This window comes from Cicer arietinum, chromosome 4, assembly GCF_000331145.2.
Source record: "Cicer arietinum cultivar CDC Frontier isolate Library 1 chromosome 4, Cicar.CDCFrontier_v2.0, whole genome shotgun sequence".
Classification (NCBI taxonomy): domain Eukaryota; kingdom Viridiplantae; phylum Streptophyta; class Magnoliopsida; order Fabales; family Fabaceae; genus Cicer; species Cicer arietinum.
Window position 1 is genome coordinate 9,936,392 of NC_021163.2, and position 22,017 is coordinate 9,958,408.

Genomic DNA, 22,017 nt, shown 5'->3' on the forward strand with positions numbered 1-22,017 from the left:
CACTACTATTATTATTATCTTTATTTTATTTATTATTTTATAATCTGTGTGAAATAGTCAAATACAATAGTTATTATGGATATATAAGGTATATCTTTTATGCATTTTATTATTTGGTGTAACCAATTTTGTCACCTTATTTATTTTTTATGAAACACACAATGTCTAAAATACGTAGACATAGAAAGATATATGATAGTTTGGTGAAAAGTAGTGAAAAAGGAATAAACTACTTGATAGCATATAATTGATTGTAAATACTAGATAAGATTATAGACTGAATTAAAAGTCTGCGGTAAAATTAGCAGTGAACTAACTAATAAAAATAAATGTGATAAAAATATTTTTGATTGAAAATATTATCATCTCTTCAATATATTTTTTTCGAATAATTTTAGTCTCTCTTATAAAATCAACTAACGTGTACCCTTCAAAAATTTGGTATCATTTTACTAAAATCTGGATTTATTTTAATTTCACAAGGGTTAAAATCAAAAGTACTGACAAAAACATTACAGGGGACTGTATTAGAAAAACGGGAGGTGAGAGTAGTAATTCTGACGGAAAATATAGAGTTGAGATTGAGCCCAAGAAGTGTATATAGAGAAAGAGTTGAGTTGGGAGAGTCTTCCTTCGTCAACTGCATCAATTGTCATGGAACCTCTCCTCAGAATTGCACTTCTCTTTCTCTTCTTTCATCTCTCCATTCTTGTTAACTCATCTCCTTCCCAACATCTTCAGATCATCAATGCCGAACGCAGAGTAATCTTTCTTCATCTTCTTTTTTTAATTGGATTTTGTCTCGGGATCTGTGAAATCAAATGGAACTAATTGTTTTTGGATCACGCTCACTGTCTACAAAATTCGCACTTGCTTAATGGCTACATTATATAGATGGTAGATTTGTGCAGATTATATAAAAAATAATTGTAGTGTCTCATTTCTCTTTTGGTTCCATTTGTAATTTTTTATTTGTTTGTCGAATTATGGGAAATTAGAGGGTTTCATCTTGTCTGGTTGTTAAGAAATTTCATTGTTATTTGGGTAAGAAAGAAAATATGTGATCTTTTTGTGTGTATTTTCCCCTCAATGATTGTGGACTATGATTGTTGGAGAAATGGGTTTGGATGACCACTGTATTATTTTCATAATATTGGCTGATTTTGATATTTTTTTGTGATTTTATTTTTTTGAGGACATTGTGTATGTTCGAGGGTATCTTGGGCATCATTCAAATCCTTTGTTTATATAATTGTATGACTAATATGCCAATTATCCTTGCAGATTGACCTGAATTCTCACATTATTAAGGTGTACTTGACATTGAAGGTAGCACCTCCGCATTCTTTTGTCTGTCATTGTTGCCACTTTGCATTATTTTTAAATTGTGTTCTACATTCAGCTTTTAACAGATCTTTTTATGTCTAGATTTCGTTGTTATCCTCACTTTTATTTGATTAGTTACTAACATAATGAATCACAGACTTAGCAAACTTCAGTTACTAACTAACTGCAGAACTCTCTAGAAACTTTAGTTAAACTTTCTCTGTTAGCGTACGTGAAACTCTAACAGTTTGGCTCAAGCTTATCCAAAACACTGTGATGATGTTAATTCATGCATGATAGTATTTTTGTAGAGATTTTTGTCACTTATATTTTATCCAATTTGAGTAGAGATACCTTTCATAAACACTTAGGTCATGTTTGATTCACATAACTGATTTTTGTAGAATCAAAATGGTTTGGAATGGAATGACCATTTCTAATCCAGTATTTTTTTTTGGAGGGACCATGTCACCCTTGTCCCTTTCCCTCTCCCTCTCGGCTCTGCCACTGACCATTCCATGTGTGCTCAAGTTTATTGAAGTTCGTAACTTGTTTTGGATTCTTAGACCAACAAATCAGTATTTGTTTTAGCCAATTTTTCCCTTCAATTTATTTTTGTTTTATTTCTTTTCAATGAATTTAACTATTAAAGCATCTTTTACAAATATGGAGATATTTTGTTTCATAGAGCATTCCTTTCAGGTTGAAAACTCAGGCACTTCTCCTACTTCAGAAGTACATCTTGCTTTTTCCCCTGCCGAAGCCGAACATCTAGCAGTAGTCAAAGCTGCCGCAACTACTGGGAAGAGGAAGAAGAAGACTTATGTCCCACTTGATGTTAAATCTGCTGAGCTACCCGAGGGACCAAATGGAACTAAATTTTTCTCTATAACCTTGTTAACTCCATTGAGTAAAGGTGAAACGATAACACTTGAGGTGCTTTACATATTGACACATTCTCTGGAACCATTCCCAGTAGAAATAAGTCAATCAGAGTCGCAGTTGGTCTATTTCCGTGATAGTGCAATATTACTTTCCCCTTATCATGTCAAGCAACAGACAACGTTCATTAAGACACCAAGCGCCCGAGTAGAATCGCACACAGTAGTGGACCCCACTAAACGTGTTGGTACAGAGCTGAAATACGGGCCATATGAAAATCATTCCCCATATTCGTATTCTCCTGTACTTGTACATTTTGAAAATAACAATCCATTTGCTGTTGTTGAGGAGCTCGAACGTGAAATTGAAATATCCCACTGGGGAAGCCTACAAATTACAGAGCGATATAAGCTGGTTCATGCTGGCGCTAAACACAAAGGTGTCTTTTCAAGGTATATTTACTATCTCTTGCTCATTTTTCTCAATGCTCCAAACTTTATTTTTTGTTCTTTGAGGAACTTATGCTTTTCCAATGGATCAGCTGGATTAATAGTAATAAAACATTAAATACAGTATTTTTGGTGTATGTATAATCTTGAAATTCTTCTGAATTTATTGTACTATTTTCCCTTATCATCTAAAGTTTTTATTATTGTGTATAATTGAGGTTTTCTGTTGACAGGGTTGAATATCAAACTAGATCAGGTGCTAGTGGTGTTTCTTCATTTAAACATCTTCTTGCAAAACTACCCCCTAGGGTTCACTCAGTATACTACCGGGATGAAATCGGGAATATTTCCTCTTCACATTTACGTACAGATTTTCTAAAGGTGAGATATATCATTCAACACACCTTTTCTCACACCTCTTACCCGACTTAGTGTAGTCACTCAAATTTGCTTGTATATCTTTCTTTAACATCACGTGCACCATTTCTTTTTCGTTTTCTCCCTTTTTCTTTTGGGAGCAATAGCACTTGGGTTAAAGGAAGAACTAAAACAAGTTCACTGTTGTTTCATTAGGTAACCACATGGTTGTGTGTTCGTTGTAAGTGAGGCATGTTGCTTATCACTCAAAAAATATTAATGTCATTCTTGTTAACATGAGTGTGTTCTTCATTATTTGATCTATTGTTATGTATTATTGGATAACATTGACCCCATAGAGAGTCGATAAAAACAGATGTATGGAAGTGATGGTTACTTATAGTTTCTGCATGGCATGTTTCTATGTTAATGAAATGTTGTGAGGTGAGGGCAATTATTATACTAGTTTTGTAGAGATTAGAATCCACCAAGGAAGGACAATAGCCTTGACCAACAAAATGATGATTCTATTTTACATAATCTATATTTTATATCGTCAGACTCTCTGATCTCACACTTTTTTATGGTTTTATTAATTGCAGTCAGAACTTGAATTTGAACCTCGGTATCCTTTATTTGGAGGCTGGAAATCCACCTTTCTCATTGGTTATGGACTACCATTGCAAGACTTCCTTTTTGAGTCTCCTGATGGCAGAAGATACCTCAATTTTACTTTTGGTTGCCCTCTTGCTGAGACAGTGGTTGACAAGTTGATTCTAAAAGTGGGTGTGATTTTGCATTGTTATTGTTACTATCGATTAAAATTTATTATGCCCTTTGGTTTCAACTGCATCTGCATGCAAAATGGAGGTTAAACTTGTCCTTTTTGAACCATTTAATATAGGTTGTGCTTCCAGAGGGATCCAAAGATCCTGCAGCCGTGATTCCTTTTCAAGTAGAGCAACATCTAGAGGTAATGTTTTCTTACATATGCAGCTTCATCGGTGTTTAACTAAAAAAAGTGTTAAGAGGGGTATGCAGTTGTGGCTTAACAATTGTGTCATAGGCTCATAGCATATCTGTTTTATGATGGGGGACCACTGTCTAATATAAGCTCATATTCTCTGTATGTATCAAAACATTTGCAAAGTATTCAGCATATCTTTCATTTTTTTCCCTCCTAATATTGAAAGAGAAATGAAGAGCATTGCTCATAGAATGAAGAATACTATCAAAAAAAGAAAGAAAGAAGTAGCCTTCTTCATAATAGGTCATCCCAGTCATATGACTATCTTTTTGGATTATGGGGAATTCACTGCCACTGCTTCCCCCCCACCCCCCTTGAAAGCTGTTCTTGTTGTGTATTATGGTTGATATTTGTTGATAGATGAAACCATCTGTTAGTGAAAACACCTGGGGTCAACACAATCACTTGTTGTTAGGCACCCAAGATAATTCAGTTCTGACTAGAGATGACAATTTTGAGCTAAATTATGCAATTAAGTCTTACAATGAGTCTACAATTCTGCATCAAATTACTCTTTCTAATTTTCTAGACAGTTTTAAAAGGGCTTCACTAAGATTATTCTTCTTAAAATTGCATCTCTGTCTAGTTGCATTAATCCTAGTTATGACTATGACAAGTCATTGTAGCCCATATTGACAAGTCCTGCAATTGTATCTGCTTTTTAAAATTAAAAGTGGTTTGTATAATTATAGTTAAATGAAAAATAGTTTTTGTTTTATCTCTAAGAGACAAATAAACCACTTTCTCTGCACAACTTTAAAATAACTTCATTAAAAGGTTAAACTTACGGGTTCCTTACCTGTTGGCATGTATTCTGTAAATGTGTTTGTGTAGCAAGTTTTAAGCTTGAGGGTAGTGTTAGAATATTAGGAGTCCTATCATGTCATAACCGTACTGGGTTGAACTTATACTAGTTGTACTACACTAGTATTCAACTTTGATTAGCGGTATCATTAGATCAATGTTCCATGCTTTGTATTATAACACATCATGTGTATTATAGAAATTATATACTACCCTATAAGTTTGGTTCAAATTTCGATACTTTCGAATAACAGATAAATACTACGTGTCCAACTATTTATTGAGAAAAGACAAAAGGTAGTTAGTTAATATGTAATCTTTGATTGGGAAAAATAATGTTTTAATTATATACACAATTGCTTCTGCTATTGCTGAACTTCACGTGTTGTCTTTATAGCATAGTAAAACCTGCAGCTAAAACGGTTATATATTTGACTTTTGCAGACCAAGTATTCATACCTTGACATTGTAGGAAGGACTGTGGTGGTTCTAGAAAAGAGAAATGTTGTTCCTGAGCATAACATCCCTTTCCAGGTATTACCAAATCCAATTATAAGCTTACTTTCTAAAACTGGTTTGGAATGTCAGTGTCTCTGTCTCATGAGTTTTAGGAGGAAGAAATTTGTCTGACACGTGCAAAAATGCTGTGTTTATTTTTATGTGATGATGCAATGTAAATTATTTAGTTCTTGGGGTGCTTATGATACCCTTTTTTTTATCATATATTTAGAAGAGTAAATTCTTCAACTGTGGCATTCTTGACTTTGTAACAAAAGTTTGGATAGAAATCTTTAAAAAAATTAACCTTATTGAAGCTGAAAAAAAAAATCAAAACATTAAAGTTTAGACTGTTATCAACAACTACTATATGGAAGCCATAACAAAAACATATTTTTATGCTATGAAATCTTGGTTTTATTTTTCAAGATATATTTGCATATAACTTGTCAAAGCTAGGTTTATGTAGATTCTTTTATTTTCTATCTATAAAAATAATTATCTGCTTTAGTGCTCTAACCATGTTTTTTGTTGCTGGACGGTAGGTATACTACAATTTTAACCCCATATTCATGCTTGCTGAGCCATTGATGCTGGCATCTGTATTTTTCCTGCTTTTTGCGGCTTCTGTGGCATATTTACATATGGATATTTCCATTCGCAAGTGATGAACATCTAGCTAGTTTTCTGAAAGGTATGTGTTAAATCCTCACTTTGAACAATTTTTGTTATGTTCCCTCTCTTGGCAATTTTAAATATTTTTGCTTGTTTGACACGCAGCGAAGGACTGAGCAGATTAAGCATTTTGGCAATATTGTATGGAGTTGAGCAGTTATATTTTCTGCTTGTTTGTAGAATTTTTCCCCGGCAATTTGATCTTATGTCACGATTCTAAATTAGCATTGAACTATTACTTTCATTTAAGAAACATAGGATGTTTTTAGTTGGGGTCTCTTCCTAGAGGTACGTAATGGTAAGAAACTTAAAAACATCTTCCTTTCCAGGTATTAGATATATTTCAACTTTATACGTAGTAATCAATATACAAACTGAAATTTAAAAAAACATAGCAAATTCAATAGTTAATTATGTTTGTATTGAGTTTAATTGTGTTATCATTTGGTTAATTAAGTTATAATATTCCTGTGAGAATGACATATGAAAACCAAGGGTCACCATAGAAATCGATTCAAGAATAAATAATATTCCTGCGACCAACCTTGTAATTTGTAAACTATTTAAAAACCATGGAGAAATGAGAATGACATATAACTCTGCAGCCAAACAAGTACTAATGGCACAAACTAGAGAAACCTAACAACCAATTCCCATTGTTATTCCTCTTAAAGCCTGACCTCTTTGGATTAGATTGGGAACTACCATCTACATTTACTTTGCAAGATACTATGCAGAGTAAGTTTTATAAATGACATCATTGGAAAGGAAATGCACCACGTTTGAATGAAGAGACTAGATGTGGCTGAAGGTCACACCGATGAACAACAAAGCATTCCAAATCACCGTGGAGTTTGGGTAATCTTTAAAAATGTGAAACAAAGACGTGACTGGTTCACATTGTTTACAAGAGTCTGAAGATAATTGTCTGATAACTCAAAAGACATTTTTGGGAAGTGTATAAAGTTTTCTAGAGGTTTAAGCTTTTGAATCCATTGTCATAGCTCTGGTTGAATCGAATCTGCAAAATCAGAATTATCTAAAATCAACCATTAATTCCCACTTTTAAAACATAATAGATACCGGACGTAAAAGGAGGCCAAATTATGTTTTAATATTGTTTTTATAGTTAGATTTGATTTGAAACATAAATATTTGGCCTTTTTGTTATAGTTTTTTTAAAAATTTATTTTTATAGTATTTCATTTTATTTTTTTAACTTTTTCTATAAAAGTTGTTTTACAAAAAAGTTTTAAATGATAAATAAGTTTAAATATCTTTTATAAAAGATCATTCTAAGTATTTCATATTTTTGCTATAATTTTTTGAATACAAAAATTTCAAAAAATGCTTCAAATAAAAATCATTTTCAAGAGTTTTTATTTTATTTTTTCATTTATAAATATGTGATTTTTATTATGTTAAAATTTAAAATTAATATCTAAGTTATTGAAAATCAAAAATACTTTTTTAATTTATAATAAATGAGTTCAAAACAATTTATATTATTTTTCAGAAAGTTCTCATAAAAATTATTTCTAAAAAAGAAAAAAGAATAATAAGTTTTTTAATCTATGACAAACACCTCATTATTAGCCATGATAGAAAAATTTGCTTAACATATTTTGATTGTATTTGCATTAAGTATATACATTAATATAAATAAGAAATAAATATTATGCAGGTGAGAGTAGAGTGAATATCAAAGTACTTTGTAACATCTGAAATTTATCTATGAATTTAAAGAAAATTTTATAAATAATGCAGATGAAATTTTTATTTTCATTTTAAATTTTATATGTGCTTATAATTTACAAATAAATATAAAAAAAATTGCAAATTTTTAAAATAATTTAAAATATTAAAATATTTACAAATTTTTAAACAATTTTCTAATGAGACTTAATTAAACTATATTCTAATATAGACTAAAGACGTGATTTGACTCTGATTCATGATATTGAATGACCGATGAGTAATTCAGATACTTTTTAGACTTCCAACGTTTACCTGTTAAGAACAATTTAATTTAATAAGAACAATTATAGATGTTTTCAAGTCTTGTTGATGTGCTAAGCATGAAAAATTATCTCGACAAACTATACATCAATTTAATAAAATATTATTTATTCGTAAGCTATACTCAAATACCTTTTTTTTTTCTCTAGCCTCAATTATTTCAAATAACTTAAACCACTAGAAGTGAATAACATAATGACTTAAACTCTATCTCACAAATAAGTCATCATAAAGGCTACATTGATTTTATTCAATGCTCTCTATTTAAATAACCTCTTTTGATAAGATTAGATATAATTAAATTCGTAAGTGGTGTCTCGCTTATCCTTGTTTCCGTCGTATATAGACATATAGTGCATCTAGCTAGTATAAATATATATTTGTGTATAACTATTATATTTCTATAGTACATACTTAATCATCATATATGCTTAATCGTCTACTTAATTAAATATGTGTTTAACATAAGAATCACATGAGTGTATATATATATATTAGCATCAAACTTCCAGAAAAAAGTGTTATATTTAAGCTTTTAAACGTAATTATTTTATTGAAAGTTGATCTATATAACTCAAGTTATGATAGTCTAAAGTATAATAATCTTATGACACAACAATTGTGTTTAAAATACTACTAAGTCATTTATGTATCAGTAAAATCATATATTTTAATATGATAAAACTACTATATATATTTTAATATGATAAAACTACTATATGTATGTCATTGTTCATACCCAACTGATTTCATCTAAAAATGAATTTTCTAGCACAAAATATAAATATTTTAAAATGACTAATACATAATAACTTATAAAACAGAATAACTCAATTCATAAAATTACAAAAATTGATATAATTAATATAAACTTATAAAACTTTAAATACAAAATATAAGCTTTCAAGTCTAATTGGTTTCACTCAAAACTAATTCTTATTACTTATGTTATACCAATTTTAACTCAACTACATCATAATCTTTTTTTTCTAAAAAACACTCTGACTATGGTCATTTAATTAAAATATCAAACGATGTGTGAGAGAAAAAGACAACTTTTTGAAAAGTTTAGGATGTCTATTTTATAAATATAATTTTCATTTTTCTTGATGGGTATTCAATTAGTGTTATTTCATAAAATAAAATATATAGGTACAAAAAGAGCAACATATATTTTTCAACTTGTAACTCAATTTTCTCTATCAATTCTCAATGAATTTTAGTGATTGCCTATTTGGAATGTAATTAAGTATAGTTTTTAATGAAACATAAATCAACATAAAATAATATATATGAAGAAATTTATGAACCAAATACAAAAGATATACCCACACCGGTTCGGGGACATCATTATACCATTTTCATTTCAAGCTCTATGTTCTTAAGTTCATTTATTCAACTAAGTAAATAACATTCAAAATTAAGTACAAAAACCAATTAGTTGTTAATACTAAACAATAACCATCTCATCACCAACTTAACCACGACACTCAACAATCATAATAAAACAACAACTCTTCATAGTAGTTAGCACAAACACTTAACATGCATTCTTAATAATCAATTATACCAAATCAAATATGATTATCACAATACCCAAACATACAAATCATAAATATTTCCTAGAAACATGCAATAAGGTCCCTAAGCACATCTAAGAGATGTTTTAAGGGAGTTTATATGTTATCTTAAAAAGAGATTTGAGACCCCAAAGCCAAATTCAAATTTCTTCTTCTACAAGTAAAACCAGAACTCCTCTTCAAGTTTTCATCTTTCTTCTCAACATGCAGGAACTCTAAACTTCTTCTTCTATGTTGAAATCCTAACTTTTTCTTTTCTTTTTTTCTCATAATTTATCTTTTTCACTCTTCCTCTTGATCCTCTTTTACTTTAATATGAGTGTAGGAGTTGTTTCTATGATGAGATATTTGAATGAGGGAGATTGAGAAGTAGATGCAATAAAGTTAGTATTTTCTCTAGTCTCCCCCTCCTTGTCTTTTTCCTCTTTTTCCCTTCTTTCTCATACATTCCTCTCTTTCCCCATTTTCTCTAAATTCTTCTTCTTTTATTTGAGTGAAGAAAGAAGAAGCAAGATCCATGTGTTATAATTGGATAAATAGTTGAATTGAAACTCCAATTATAGCCCTTTTTATTTAACTAAAGACAAAATTATCTTTAGACATCATTGAACCATTTAGGTTCTCCTTGGAATGATTGAAAGTGGAGGAATGGAATGGCATAACGTCACATTCCATTGTTTTTATAAAAACCGAATGAAATGAAACGGAGTATGATGGAACTAATTGCATCAAATGTCACTTCTTTCTTCAATTTTTCATTTCCACAATTTAAAGTGTATCTAATAAAATAGAAAATTAGTTACACTTTATCATAAAATATTCAAACAATAGAATGGAATACATGTTCCATTCAGTTCTCTTTTATTCCGCTCCATTACTTTTAAATTGTCCAAAATAAAATGTTAAAGATTTGGACTTGAAACAATCATTATATTTTCAGTTCTACTTAAGTCTTATAATTCATAGACATACATAATATTATAAGATAACATAAATACTCACTTAAATAGTAATAATAATAATAATAATAATAATAATTTTTTATAACAGTAATCCGGGCCAATATAATTCGACCATATTTGCAAGTAATTATTTGTGAGCACACTTGTACGTCCCAACTTGATTGGTAGAAAATGAGCTTATGATCCAACTCATAAAAAATTGAACAGTAATATTAATTTAACTTTCTTAACAGGCTTTTGTTCCTTTCTCTTTTATTAAGGTTTTCCTGTGCGCTTATACAACTACTCAAACCTCACACTACTAGTCCAATCCTAAAAGTTATAAATGAAAAAGAGTTGAGGAATGTATATAGAAGAAGAAGAAGATAGCAAAATCATCTATAGGAAAAAGAAGAAGAAGAAAGAACGCAAAAATTACACACCCTTTTTTTATAATGTTTATGTCTGATTTTTTTTTTTTTTAATTAATTGATTCGAAATAAAGAACACTTTCCTCGTGCAAGCAAAGAAATAAATTAATTGATGGCAAAATACTTCAAAATGACATTTTAAAATGAATAAATAAAATCGGTGTTTAATTTTCATGAATGTAATGATTGCGCGGGTGTTTTTATAAGTAGATGTGATCAAAAATAAATATTATTAATTATTTAATAAGTGTAATTAATTGGTAATGTAAAAAATTCACCACCGATATTTGTAAATTAAATTTATAAAAATATACTATTTATTATTGATTTGATGGAAAATATATTACGATCTTAACCTATACTAAATTAAAACATTGCAAATTGGATGTTCTCATGAAACAAAAAGAAAAACATTGCACCTGGAATTTATATATTTTTTCTTAATGGATATAAACCTATTTTTTAGAGAAGATATATCCTTTATTGGTATTTATTTTCTGGTAATAAAGACTATTTTTGTTATAAATCTATATTAATAATAAATATAATACACAAATTTAGTGTAGTCTAATTTTCTTATAATATTATCCTTTATAGTTTTATTTATTTATTTCAGATTTAACTTTTTAATAAATTATTTGTTGGAATTAAGTTGATTTTACATTTAGGGTTTTGATGTTAACAAAAGTATTTTATGAGAATAATATATTTGGCTTCAAAGAGTATGAAAGAAGATTCATGCATGTAATTGAAGAAAATCTAAAATAAAATTAATTAAAATTTATAATTGAAGAAAATCTAAAATAAGACTTTATTTAAATTTATAATATGAAGAAAATTGAAGGAAGATTCATGCATGTAATTGAAGGAAATTGAAAATAAAATTTGATTTAAATTTATAACTGATGAAAATCTAAAATAAAATTTGAATCATATTTATAATTGAAGAAAATCTTTGACGAAGTTGAAAAGAATATATGATCGATATTTGAAGAATATTTGATCAACATTTGAAGAAGATTTAATTAAGATTTGAAGAAGATTTGATCATGATTTGAATAAGAGTTTATTTAAAAAATTTACAAACTCAATCTACACAAAATAGACATAGAATCAATTTGAAGAATTTACAATTAATTAAACAACGACTAAATTGAAGTCTAAATTAATAAATAGACACTCAAGGCTGGGGGAGAAAAATATTAAAAAACAAAAAAGAGTAACTTATACTCAAAGTTCTCAATTTATCTTAGAGTTTAAAGAGAAAAACATTTGTTCAGATTAGAAATATTTTCTGAGTGTTATTTTCTTAGAGTGTGAGATTTATTTTTACTATCAAATTTATTATAAACAACTAATCAAGTTTCAATCATTTGTATTCAACCCAGTAGTGGTTTAGTTTCTTCTTCGATCTGAGATTGTCAAGTTGTTATGAGAAGATTTAGCTTTAGGCTCAAAGTAGTTAGTTACTCAAAAGTCTGGGGTTATCAGGTTGTTTGGGAATACTGACTTAGAGGATCAGATATTTTGTAATTCAAGATATTTGAATTAGTGAATTAAAAGTCAAGTTAGTGATAAACAAAGATAAATCTATGTGTCAAATTATTTATGATTTCAGTGCTTGCTATTTTTGAATCTGATTACTTCTACTTCAAGTAAATCACCAAAATAAAACTAATTTTAATTTTTTTTATTTTTTTTTTGTAAATTATCAAAAAGTTGTCAACTTTGCAAACACATTTTAAACCTTTTATTGAACTCAATATATTTACTATGTTCTACTGTTTCTTTTCATAAATAATCCAGTTTTTGCAATCAATGATTGTTTTAACTAATTTTATTTACAATTAAATAAATTTATTGTTCATAATTAATATATATTAACACAATAAAAAAAACAGTATAGACTTTTTTTTAAAGTACATAAAAACTGAATCAATCAATCCAACCGAATAGACAGAAAAACCAAGCTCATCTATTTTAGACTAAAAATTGGACATCTAAAGTAGAATTAAAAAAAAAACTATTTTTTAACTAAAAATTTAATGGGTTGCACTCGTAATTAAATGGGTTACGTTTATACTTAATAAAACATCACACACCTTTTTGTGAAAAAGCATTGCAAACCTCAGTCATATTTATATATCTTCTCCAACTTAATCTTCAACTAACTAATTGGGACTTGTGCAAGTAAGCCATAAAGCTGCTAAATTTCCCTATGATAAAAAAAACTTGTCAGTTATTATTTATTTTTTTTGAGAAACTTGTCCAATTAAACTTTTGTTTTTCTTTCGAAAAACTTAAACTTCTATTATACTTTAATATAAAACTAATAAAATTGTTCTTCATAATAATAATAAGAAAGAAGAAAATCATTAAATAATACATATATTATAAATATTATATTATTTTAGTTATCATTGTTTTATATACAATATTACAAAATAATAATAAGTATATTTATTATTATCCTAATCAACCCTTTAAATATTGAATCGGTATCTATACGGTTGAATCTTCAATTTAATTTTAATTAGCTTGTTTTTTTCTCTCTTCATTATACGTACTTCTGTTTCGGATGTTTCTCTTTAACTCATGAGTGTTAATATTTCAATATATATATATATAATGATATTTCTATATGAACGACAATGATCCTCCCCGCAAGTCATGTGTTGTTGTTATGTTTAAGATCCTAACTACCTAATAATGGGTGGGACAAATGAAGCTGTAATCTTCTTCCTATGAATTGATGAACTATTTGGAACCAATGCCATTTGTTCATTTACCATGCTGCCCTTTCCTATGCAACGAAATAACTTTTTTCTTTTTTATTAGTTTTTTGAACATTATTTAAACTGTTTAATTATAAAATATTTGTTGGAAAATTTGTTACATACAAGGTAGGTATTATTTAAATCTTAATTTTAAAGAATTTGTTAATGTTTTTATATTGAGTAAAAAATAGTTTTCTAATTGTGTAAATTAATAAATAAATAAAGAAAAGGGCAATATTGTAAAGTGAAGAATTCTGAAAATCATTTACAACATAAAAACATGCGGAAAATAGTGATTCATTCTTGAACCGGCAACTTAGGAAACAGAAGAAGAACGACATTAACAGAAACAAGAAAAGATCATTGCCACTGCGTTTTCAATTTCGATTCTCTGATTCCCTTTGTCGGGATCAGAGGATCATCATCATCATCTTTTTCTTCCTATAACCCTTTTCAAATAAAATCTTTCCTTTCTCTGTAAGTTTCCTTTTACATTTTCCATTAAAAAGACCCCCTGAAATTTTTCCCATTTTTTTGCGTCTCAGAAGTTGAAAAAAGCAATTTTCTAGAATCAGGGAAAAATGGAAGGGTGGCTCTATCTCATTCGTTCTTCTCGGTTTGGTCAGCATTACTCTCGTAAAAGGTTCTTCATTCTCAAAGAAAATGTCCTCAGAAGCTTTAAGATCATACCCTCTTCACAAATGGAGGTAAATTCTCTATTCAATTTTCGTTCTTATCAATTATTCAAATTTTTATTTTTATATGTTTTTTGTTTTGATTCTAGACGAACGTTGAAAGAATATGAATGCTTTTGTTTTAACGTTTTACCATAATTGATCTGCTATGAATAACAATTTTAAGAATGTTTTCGATTTTTGGTAATGATGTTGCCATCTTGCGTCATGATTATATTTTTTTCTAAATTTCCAAGTTGCTTAATACCTTTGAAGCACCGACACATTTAATCAAAGGCGTGTGTCCTGGTATCCGACACTGACACCTTGATTATTACGTCATTTTCTCAAATTATTATGGCGTCGAAGTGTGTCTGTGTCACGTGTTTCATAGCTTAATACATTGTTATGTTTGTCAGGTAGAATTTTTTCTCCTTAATTTAACAACTATTATTTCTAGGCAAGCATCATGCATCGGTTTCATATTAAATAAAATGTCTTCATATTTCACACGTGTGATATTCTGTTCTTAGATGTCAATAACATTAAAATTTTAACGAAATTCTCATTATTGCAAATGATCAAGTTGTTTGTGATAAGTGAATGAAAAGCATTGTATTTTTCAGGAGCCAATTAGAAGTGCAGTGATAGACTCCTGCATTCGGGTTACTGACAATGGAAGGGAGAGTATCAACAGAAAAGTAAGAAACATGGGATGATATTTATCAATTTTCCGTACCTTTTTTTTTTTAGTACTTATATTAGAAATTTGTTTATATTGTACAGGTGTTATTTATTTTCACTGTATATAATGCTTCAAATCAAGGGGATAAGCTTAAGGTTTGTCAAAACTAAAATTCCAAACAAATTTGTTTTTGTGGAAAAGAAAATTCACTAGATTGATTCATGGTTTAAATTTTATATTTTTAGTTGGGAGCAAGTAGTTCAGAAGAAGCTGCAAAATGGATACGTTCTTTTCAGGAAGCTGCAGTGAAGGTTCTACACTCTCTGCCTTAAAATTAGTCGAAGGGTTGTCTTGTTTCATGATACGAAACTTATTTCTTTTGTATATTTTTCAGGAGTACCCAGATCCAACTGAGAATTTTGTGGCTTGTTCCAAGAAAAGACGTTCAACTTTGAGGTATATCAATTTCTTTTCATTATTTAATATTTAATCCTTGCACTTTCTCCTTTTTCTTCTTACAATGCTTTGAAATGAACACAATCACACCCCTTAATGAAGGAGTGATGAATGCTTATGTACCTACCTTTTTTCTATATTATTTGAACCGGTCGTGATAGAATAGCATAGTGTCATTTGATCCGTATACCCGACCCTACCTAGCATGATAATTAAGGATTGATTGTTGACTTGTTGTATTCTGAACTAATCATTTCAGTGGTGTCAAATAGCAGCTATAGTACTATAGCGTAGTAGAACTTTTAGTAAATCGCTATTGTTTTGTGATACGCTATTTACGCAAGCGTTGTCAAGTCAAATAACAATTATAGTGATATGATGTATAGCAAAATTTGAATAAACTGCTATTTTCTGTGATCCACAATTGACAACCCTGGATCGTCTTGAGCTTCTTCTTGTATTTGTGATTATGACATTATTATATTAATTTTATTATACAAAATATGTCTGTTTAATGTATGAAGTGTTGTTGAAATAGATATGGAGGGTCAAAAAGCGCAGATTGGAAATACTCCAATTTGAATTTTCAATCATGTGTATACTCAGAAGCAATTACCTCTGATGTTATTGCACCTTCCCCATGGAAGATTTTTGGTTGTCAAAATGGTATAGCTTTATCTCCTAGCCGACCTCTCTGTACACACATTCTCAATTAGCTTGTGGCTTTATGTGTATATATGATAGTTGATTTCTTGTGCAGGACTAAGAATGTTCAAAGAAGCTAAATATTGGGATTCTCGTGGAAGGGTAAGTTGTTTCTAATTCGATTTGGACCAGATACATGTACTTTTTTTTATATATCATTCTTGAGAGAGTAATTTTGTACTTGACTATATCTTGTCTTACAAGTGAAAATTGTTTTATGCATTATTATTCAGAATTGGGGTGATCACCCAGCAATAATGGCAGTTGGTGTGGTTGATGGAACCTCAGAGGCCATTTTCCATACTCTTATGTCTCTTGATCCCTCAAGATCAGAGTAAGTCTGCCAAATCACTTTATGCTTCTATTTATAATTGCTATTATTTGCATGTGATGCAAATGCTCAACAACATAACATACTAGTATCTTGCTATGCTATATAGTTTATACTTAGTTTAACACCTTAAAAAACAGATTAGCAATAAATACCACATTAGATAAATTGGGAGTGGAGCATAGTTGAGATTGATTTTCAACTCTTTACTACATGAATTGCATATCATTTTCAATATTTTTTTTTTTTTGTCTTAACTCGAAGTTCGACCAGAGATATGTAAAGTTTGACCAAAGATTAAGTTTGCAGATGGGATTTTTGTATAAACCGAGGCAGCGTGGTTGATCATCTTGACGGTCATACAGATATCATTCACCTCCAGTTGTACAGTGATTGGTTACCATGGTATATTATAATATCGCATAAATATAATTAATTCACACACTTACAACTAGGAACATATGAATATTATTATCTCATGGTCATGTGTAGGGGTATAAAACCAAGAGATTTACTGTTAAGGAGATATTGGAGAAGAGAGGATGATGGCACATACGGTACTTAATTACTGCTACCTAGCTTCATTAATTCATTCATTCATCAGTTAACTTTGTTTTTGTTGTGTAACAAACAAACAGTTTTATTATATCATTCGGTGTACCATTCCAAGTGCCCACCCAAGAAAGGCTACATCCGAGCTTGCCTTAAAAGTAATGTATGCTTTATTTTTTTCACATTTTTCTTAATGAGTTATTATAATTATGATATATCATATTACTTTACTAGCTAGATTACGTGATGTAGAACAAATACAAAACAGAAACCTCAAGATTCTGTTAAAATATTAAGATATTTGTAACATAAGGGGTGGTCAAAAGCCTAGCCAAATCCTAATCAAATCAATATAACTTCCTAGTATTATGCAATCAATATTTATTTGTTTCCTAAAATGTCTTAAAATTCCTAGAATAACACAAATAGGTAATTTTGAGCAGGTGGAGGATTTGTGGTGAGTCCTGTTAACAAAGGAACTCAATCAATTGTGAGACATATGCTTGCTATTGACTGGAAGTTATGGAAACTTTATTTGCAACCTACATCCGCAAAATCCATAACTATCCGTATGCTCGAGAGAGTTGCAGGTATCTATCTATCTATTCTAAAAAAAAGTCTTCTCTATTGACACATATACACTGATTTGTACAAAACATTGTCAAATAGCTGTACTATATTACTGTTGTATAGCAGAATTTGAATAAATTACTATTTTTTCATGATCTGCGATCGACAACATTGCATATTCATATACGAGTCTTCACAATGATCTTTATGTGTTTGCAGCATTAAGAGAGTTGTATAGAACCAAAGCAGGAAACTACTCCTCTGAGCCTATTACAATGACAAAAGATATTGAATTGCCTCTTAGTATAAACGAGGATGTTAATATTGAAGTTCCAGAAGAGAATAGCAGCATTGAGAAGCTTGTTGTAGTGAAAGATGAAGTGAACCAAGAAGTTTCTGGTCTCAACAGTTTAATGGGATTGAATGATTCTGATGAGTTCTTTGATGTTCCTGAATCAACAGACTATGATCACTTTGATAATAATCAGTGGCACTCTGACTTGTCCTCAGAACAGCTGGTACTTTGAGCTTTAATTTTAATAACTATACATTGATGGTGTAAATCTATACATATGTTTAATCATGATATTACTTTGAGTTTAATAATTATATAAAGCGTTCAATTATAATACTACTTCTTAAAACTTGTTTACATTGTAATAGTATTATCAAAAATATATAATTAGACAAATGTACTAATGTTGTATAGTTTTAAACCTCTAAAGATAAGTATAAACTTGGCCAGAACATTGGAGCTCTTTTTTTATCAGGAATCGCAGTGTACATCAACATATAACCATAAACCTTCCATGCTCCCAAAAGAATTAGTCATATGTTTGAGTTATTTATTAGTTAAAGGGCCATGCACCGTCAATGTAAATCTGTTTTCCACTGATAATCAATAAGAGCTCGCTACAATCCCACTTCATAATATCAATTTCAAAATACACTTATACGAGTGGAATAGAATAATGTGTCTATGATTGATATATCTTAATAATACCAATTGTTGACGTAATTGATACTATTGTTGATGGCATTGTGCAGGGCGTGCCCCAACCCAGAATATCATCAGCTGCTGGTTTGGTAAAAAAGTTTCAAGGTCTTGCAGGTTAGTTTTAATTGGAAGCTTCTCAATGATAATATTTAGGGATGGAATGTGAGCCTAAGACCTCTTTTTAAATGATCTTATGAGAAAATAGTTTAATGTTTAAACATATATGTTGCAGTTCAAAAGAAAGGGTACATGGACTTGCAAGAGGTAACAAGGGAGGAAAGTGCACCATGCTCTTATGGATCCACTCTTCAAAATGATCCCACTTATACTTTACCTTGCACCTGGGCTGCTTCTGATCCATCTTTGTTTTTGGTTCGAGGTGAAAGTTATTTACAAGACCATCAAAAGGTATTTTACCAATTTTAAACTTACATATAAAAATATGCTGCAATTGCCTAAATATGACTTCTGATAAGCAATTCACTTTTACCAATAAAGTAAGTAATTTTAACAGTTGATCAATAAATTAATGATATAACAAATTATGAGTGTATTGGAATATCAAGCATTCATTTTCTTATCAATGATCTTTATTTCTTACTTTCTACACTCCAAAGTGAATTACTCAGTTTAGAAGAACTAAATCTATCATCGAATTACACACTCTTGCACATGACACTTCAAGTTTCTCTTTTTCAGGTCAAGGCAAAAGACACGTTGATGCAATTGGTTGGCACAGATTGGCTCTGCTGTGACACGAGAGAAGATGATTTGAGTAGTCGTCCTGGTTCCATAGTTCAGGTATTTTCTTTTTCATTTCTTTGCTACATTAGAGTGTACTTATCATTGTACAAATATTACTGCAAGAAAATTCTTATCATATGTGCTTTGGATTTGGATTTATTCAGCAATATGCAGCAAAAGGTGGACCGGAATTCTTTTTTGTTATCAACATACAAGTGAGTATGATCTCATATCATGATTATTTATTATATTCATCATCTTTGATTATAAGTTTGTTAATTTACTTTATAATATTGTCATGAATCAGATGCCTGGAAGTCCAATGTATAACATTGCACTCTATTACATGATGAAAACTCCTTTAGAAGACAATCCATTACTGCAAAAATTTGTTGAAGGAGATGATACTTACAGAAACTCAAGATTTAAGCTCATACCATATATTTCTAAGGTTAATGACATGTCTAATAAGATTTCAGCTACTTTCCAAAATAAGTATAAAATTGAAAGAAACATGCAGGATATATCAAGATGAGTATCTATCTAATGGTTTTACATTCCCTTTTGATTTGCTTCTGTTAGGGATCATGGATAGTCAAGCAAAGTGTTGGAAAAAAAGCATGCTTGGTGGGCCAAGCGCTAGAAGTACGTTACATTCGTGGCAAGAACTATCTAGAGGTAATTTTAACAAACCACTACTGTTCTGCAATACGTGATTCAGCATAAAGTGTTGTCAAATATCGATTATAACACCGCTATAGCATTGCAATGTATCAAAATTTGAACGAACTGATACTTTTTGCGATCCGCGTTCAACAACACTGGTTGTTGATCAGTTATGCTTGTGTACTATGTATTATTTTTGTTCAAATTTCTAATATATACACACATACATACATAATGGTTTAATGTTTCATTTGTTTAATAATATGCTAACATTTAAATTGTGTCAATCGTATTATTAGCTTGACATCGACGTCGGATCTTCGACGGTTGCAAGAGGAGTGGCAAGCCTAGTTCTTGGTTACTTGAACAATTTGGTTGTAGAAATGGCATTTTTGATACAGGTAAAAATAATTAATCAGTATGGTTTTAGAAGAGTATGAAAAGTCTAGTTAGTACATATTAAACCAAGACCAAGATCACTAGTGACAAACAATTGTTAACAATTTGGTAAACATAATTGGTTTTTCTAACACACCAAAACAAATGTCCAGGGTAACACACAAGATGAGCTCCCGGAAGTCCTCATCGGAACATGTCGACTCAATCATATGGATGCATCCAAAGCAATTGCAGTGAATCCTTAACTCTTTTTAACTTGAAATAAATTCATGTCTTTGAGAAGCAAAAGCTGATACCGACTCCTAGGATCTTAACACCAGCGAAAGAAGGAAAAAAACAAATTCAAGGATGAGAAGTGGCACATGTTATAGAACATGTTGCCCTGCATGCTTTCATGTTTTGTCCATCCAATACAGTGAAACTGATATTGATGATAGGACTGAGTTTTCCTCTGGATTTTTGCTGGGGCTAATCACATTGCAAATAAGTTGATATCTAAATTTTTTTTCTCTTATGATTTGTTGCATTAATACTTATTCTTTGGTTGATACCAAGAAATAGAAAAAAAGTTACATGATGCTAATTTAAATTTAAATTAGAGTACTTCTCTGCAATACAAAATCTGCCTTCAGATTCTACTTTTCCATTTGTCCAACCAATTTATTCATCTATCATTATGTATAATATATTGTCAGCAACTCAGCATTAATCAGCATAGATCTCTAATTGAATTATATTTGGTTTATTATATATTTTTTAATTGATTAACTACTATTTTGGTTTTAAATCTATTCCTTTGGAATTTGGAGTCTACTCTTATATTTCATTGTTATTAACCTCTTAATGTGTCTTGTGACTTCTTAAGATGGGTTTGGTTTAAATTTGATAGAAATAAATCTAAAATACATTGATGTTAAAAAAATGTAATTTGTATTATATATTGGAATGTAAAATATATAATGAAATTAAATTCGTAAGAAATAACAAAGGTTAGACGTTACAAAAAATATCGACACCAAAAATAAACTAATCTTCTTTTAAAATAATAACACATGTATATAAAATAAAATAAACAGTCTGGTCTGATTGAATTATAAAATAAAATAATTAAAAAATTTTAAAGACTACAAATTGTATATTTTTTACATTAAAAAATTAAAATATATAAAGATATTTATCACTCTAAGATAATAAATATCACATATATGATACTATAAATTAGAACTGAGTTTTGGAGTGAGAAAAGTTAGTTAGTAACCGGGCCTAGCTTTTTATGATTACCACTACATCGGAGACAAGTCACATGATACCATGACTCATCACTCCAAATTATGCGTTTCATTATTTTATTTTATTTGATAAAGATTATGTGTTCCATTATTACCATCAGCAATGGATGATGACTTGCAATAGATGTATATTTTGTCTAAAATTGTCTTTTTTAGTGCACATAGCTAAGCAAGCAATTCATT

At 29.7% G+C, this 22,017-nt stretch overlaps 2 protein-coding genes across 3 annotated transcripts; both read left to right on the forward strand.

Annotated features, from left to right (window-relative positions):
* Positions 1 to 601: 601 nt before the first annotated feature.
* Positions 602 to 6,450, forward strand: LOC101512511 (dolichyl-diphosphooligosaccharide--protein glycosyltransferase subunit 1B). 2 transcript variants are annotated; one of them, XM_004496211.4, is made up of 9 exons: positions 602 to 762; positions 1,285 to 1,329; positions 2,029 to 2,660; positions 2,891 to 3,038; positions 3,617 to 3,796; positions 3,919 to 3,987; positions 5,290 to 5,379; positions 5,889 to 6,037; positions 6,124 to 6,450. In XM_004496211.4, the coding sequence occupies exons 1-8, from the start codon at positions 655 to 657 to the stop codon at positions 6,009 to 6,011; spliced, it is 1,395 nt and encodes a 464-aa protein (XP_004496268.1). In that variant the 5' UTR covers positions 602 to 654; the 3' UTR covers positions 6,012 to 6,037; positions 6,124 to 6,450. The 2 variants fall into 2 exon arrangements, with proteins under 2 accessions (XP_004496268.1, XP_004496269.1); XM_004496212.4 differs by having other exon boundaries at positions 6,129 to 6,286.
* A 7,617-nt stretch (positions 6,451 to 14,067) lies between these two features.
* Positions 14,068 to 21,187, forward strand: LOC101513040 (protein ENHANCED DISEASE RESISTANCE 2-like). Its single transcript, XM_004496213.4, has 21 exons — positions 14,068 to 14,473; positions 15,067 to 15,141; positions 15,227 to 15,280; positions 15,371 to 15,436; positions 15,520 to 15,581; positions 16,120 to 16,247; positions 16,342 to 16,388; positions 16,520 to 16,620; positions 16,927 to 17,022; positions 17,110 to 17,174; positions 17,256 to 17,327; positions 17,613 to 17,759; positions 17,959 to 18,257; positions 18,787 to 18,850; positions 18,969 to 19,144; positions 19,436 to 19,537; positions 19,645 to 19,695; positions 19,788 to 19,931; positions 20,063 to 20,158; positions 20,446 to 20,547; positions 20,698 to 21,187. Exons 1-21 carry the CDS (start codon positions 14,348 to 14,350, stop codon positions 20,788 to 20,790), a joined length of 2,166 nt encoding a protein of 721 aa, XP_004496270.1. The 5' UTR covers positions 14,068 to 14,347; the 3' UTR covers positions 20,791 to 21,187.
* Positions 21,188 to 22,017: the final 830 nt, after the last annotated feature.

What these genes read in the sequence shown, in the direction of transcription:
- LOC101512511 (XM_004496211.4), top strand. Translation starts at nt 655, where the DNA reads ATGGAACCTCTCCTCAGAATTGCACTTCTCTTTCTCTTCTTTCATCTC. An exon ending in TACGTACAGATTTTCTAAAG is followed by an intron (nt 3,039 to 3,616) that starts GTGAGATATATC and finishes TATTAATTGCAG; the next exon opens with TCAGAACTTGAATTTGAACC. An exon ending in AAGTAGAGCAACATCTAGAG is followed by an intron (nt 3,988 to 5,289) that starts GTAATGTTTTCT and finishes TGACTTTTGCAG; the next exon opens with ACCAAGTATTCATACCTTGA.
- LOC101513040 (XM_004496213.4), top strand. Translation starts at nt 14,348, where the DNA reads ATGGAAGGGTGGCTCTATCTCATTCGTTCTTCTCGGTTTGGTCAGCAT. An exon ending in TACAGTGATTGGTTACCATG is followed by an intron (nt 17,023 to 17,109) that starts GTATATTATAAT and finishes GGTCATGTGTAG; the next exon opens with GGGTATAAAACCAAGAGATT. An exon ending in GTCCTGGTTCCATAGTTCAG is followed by an intron (nt 19,538 to 19,644) that starts GTATTTTCTTTT and finishes GGATTTATTCAG; the next exon opens with CAATATGCAGCAAAAGGTGG.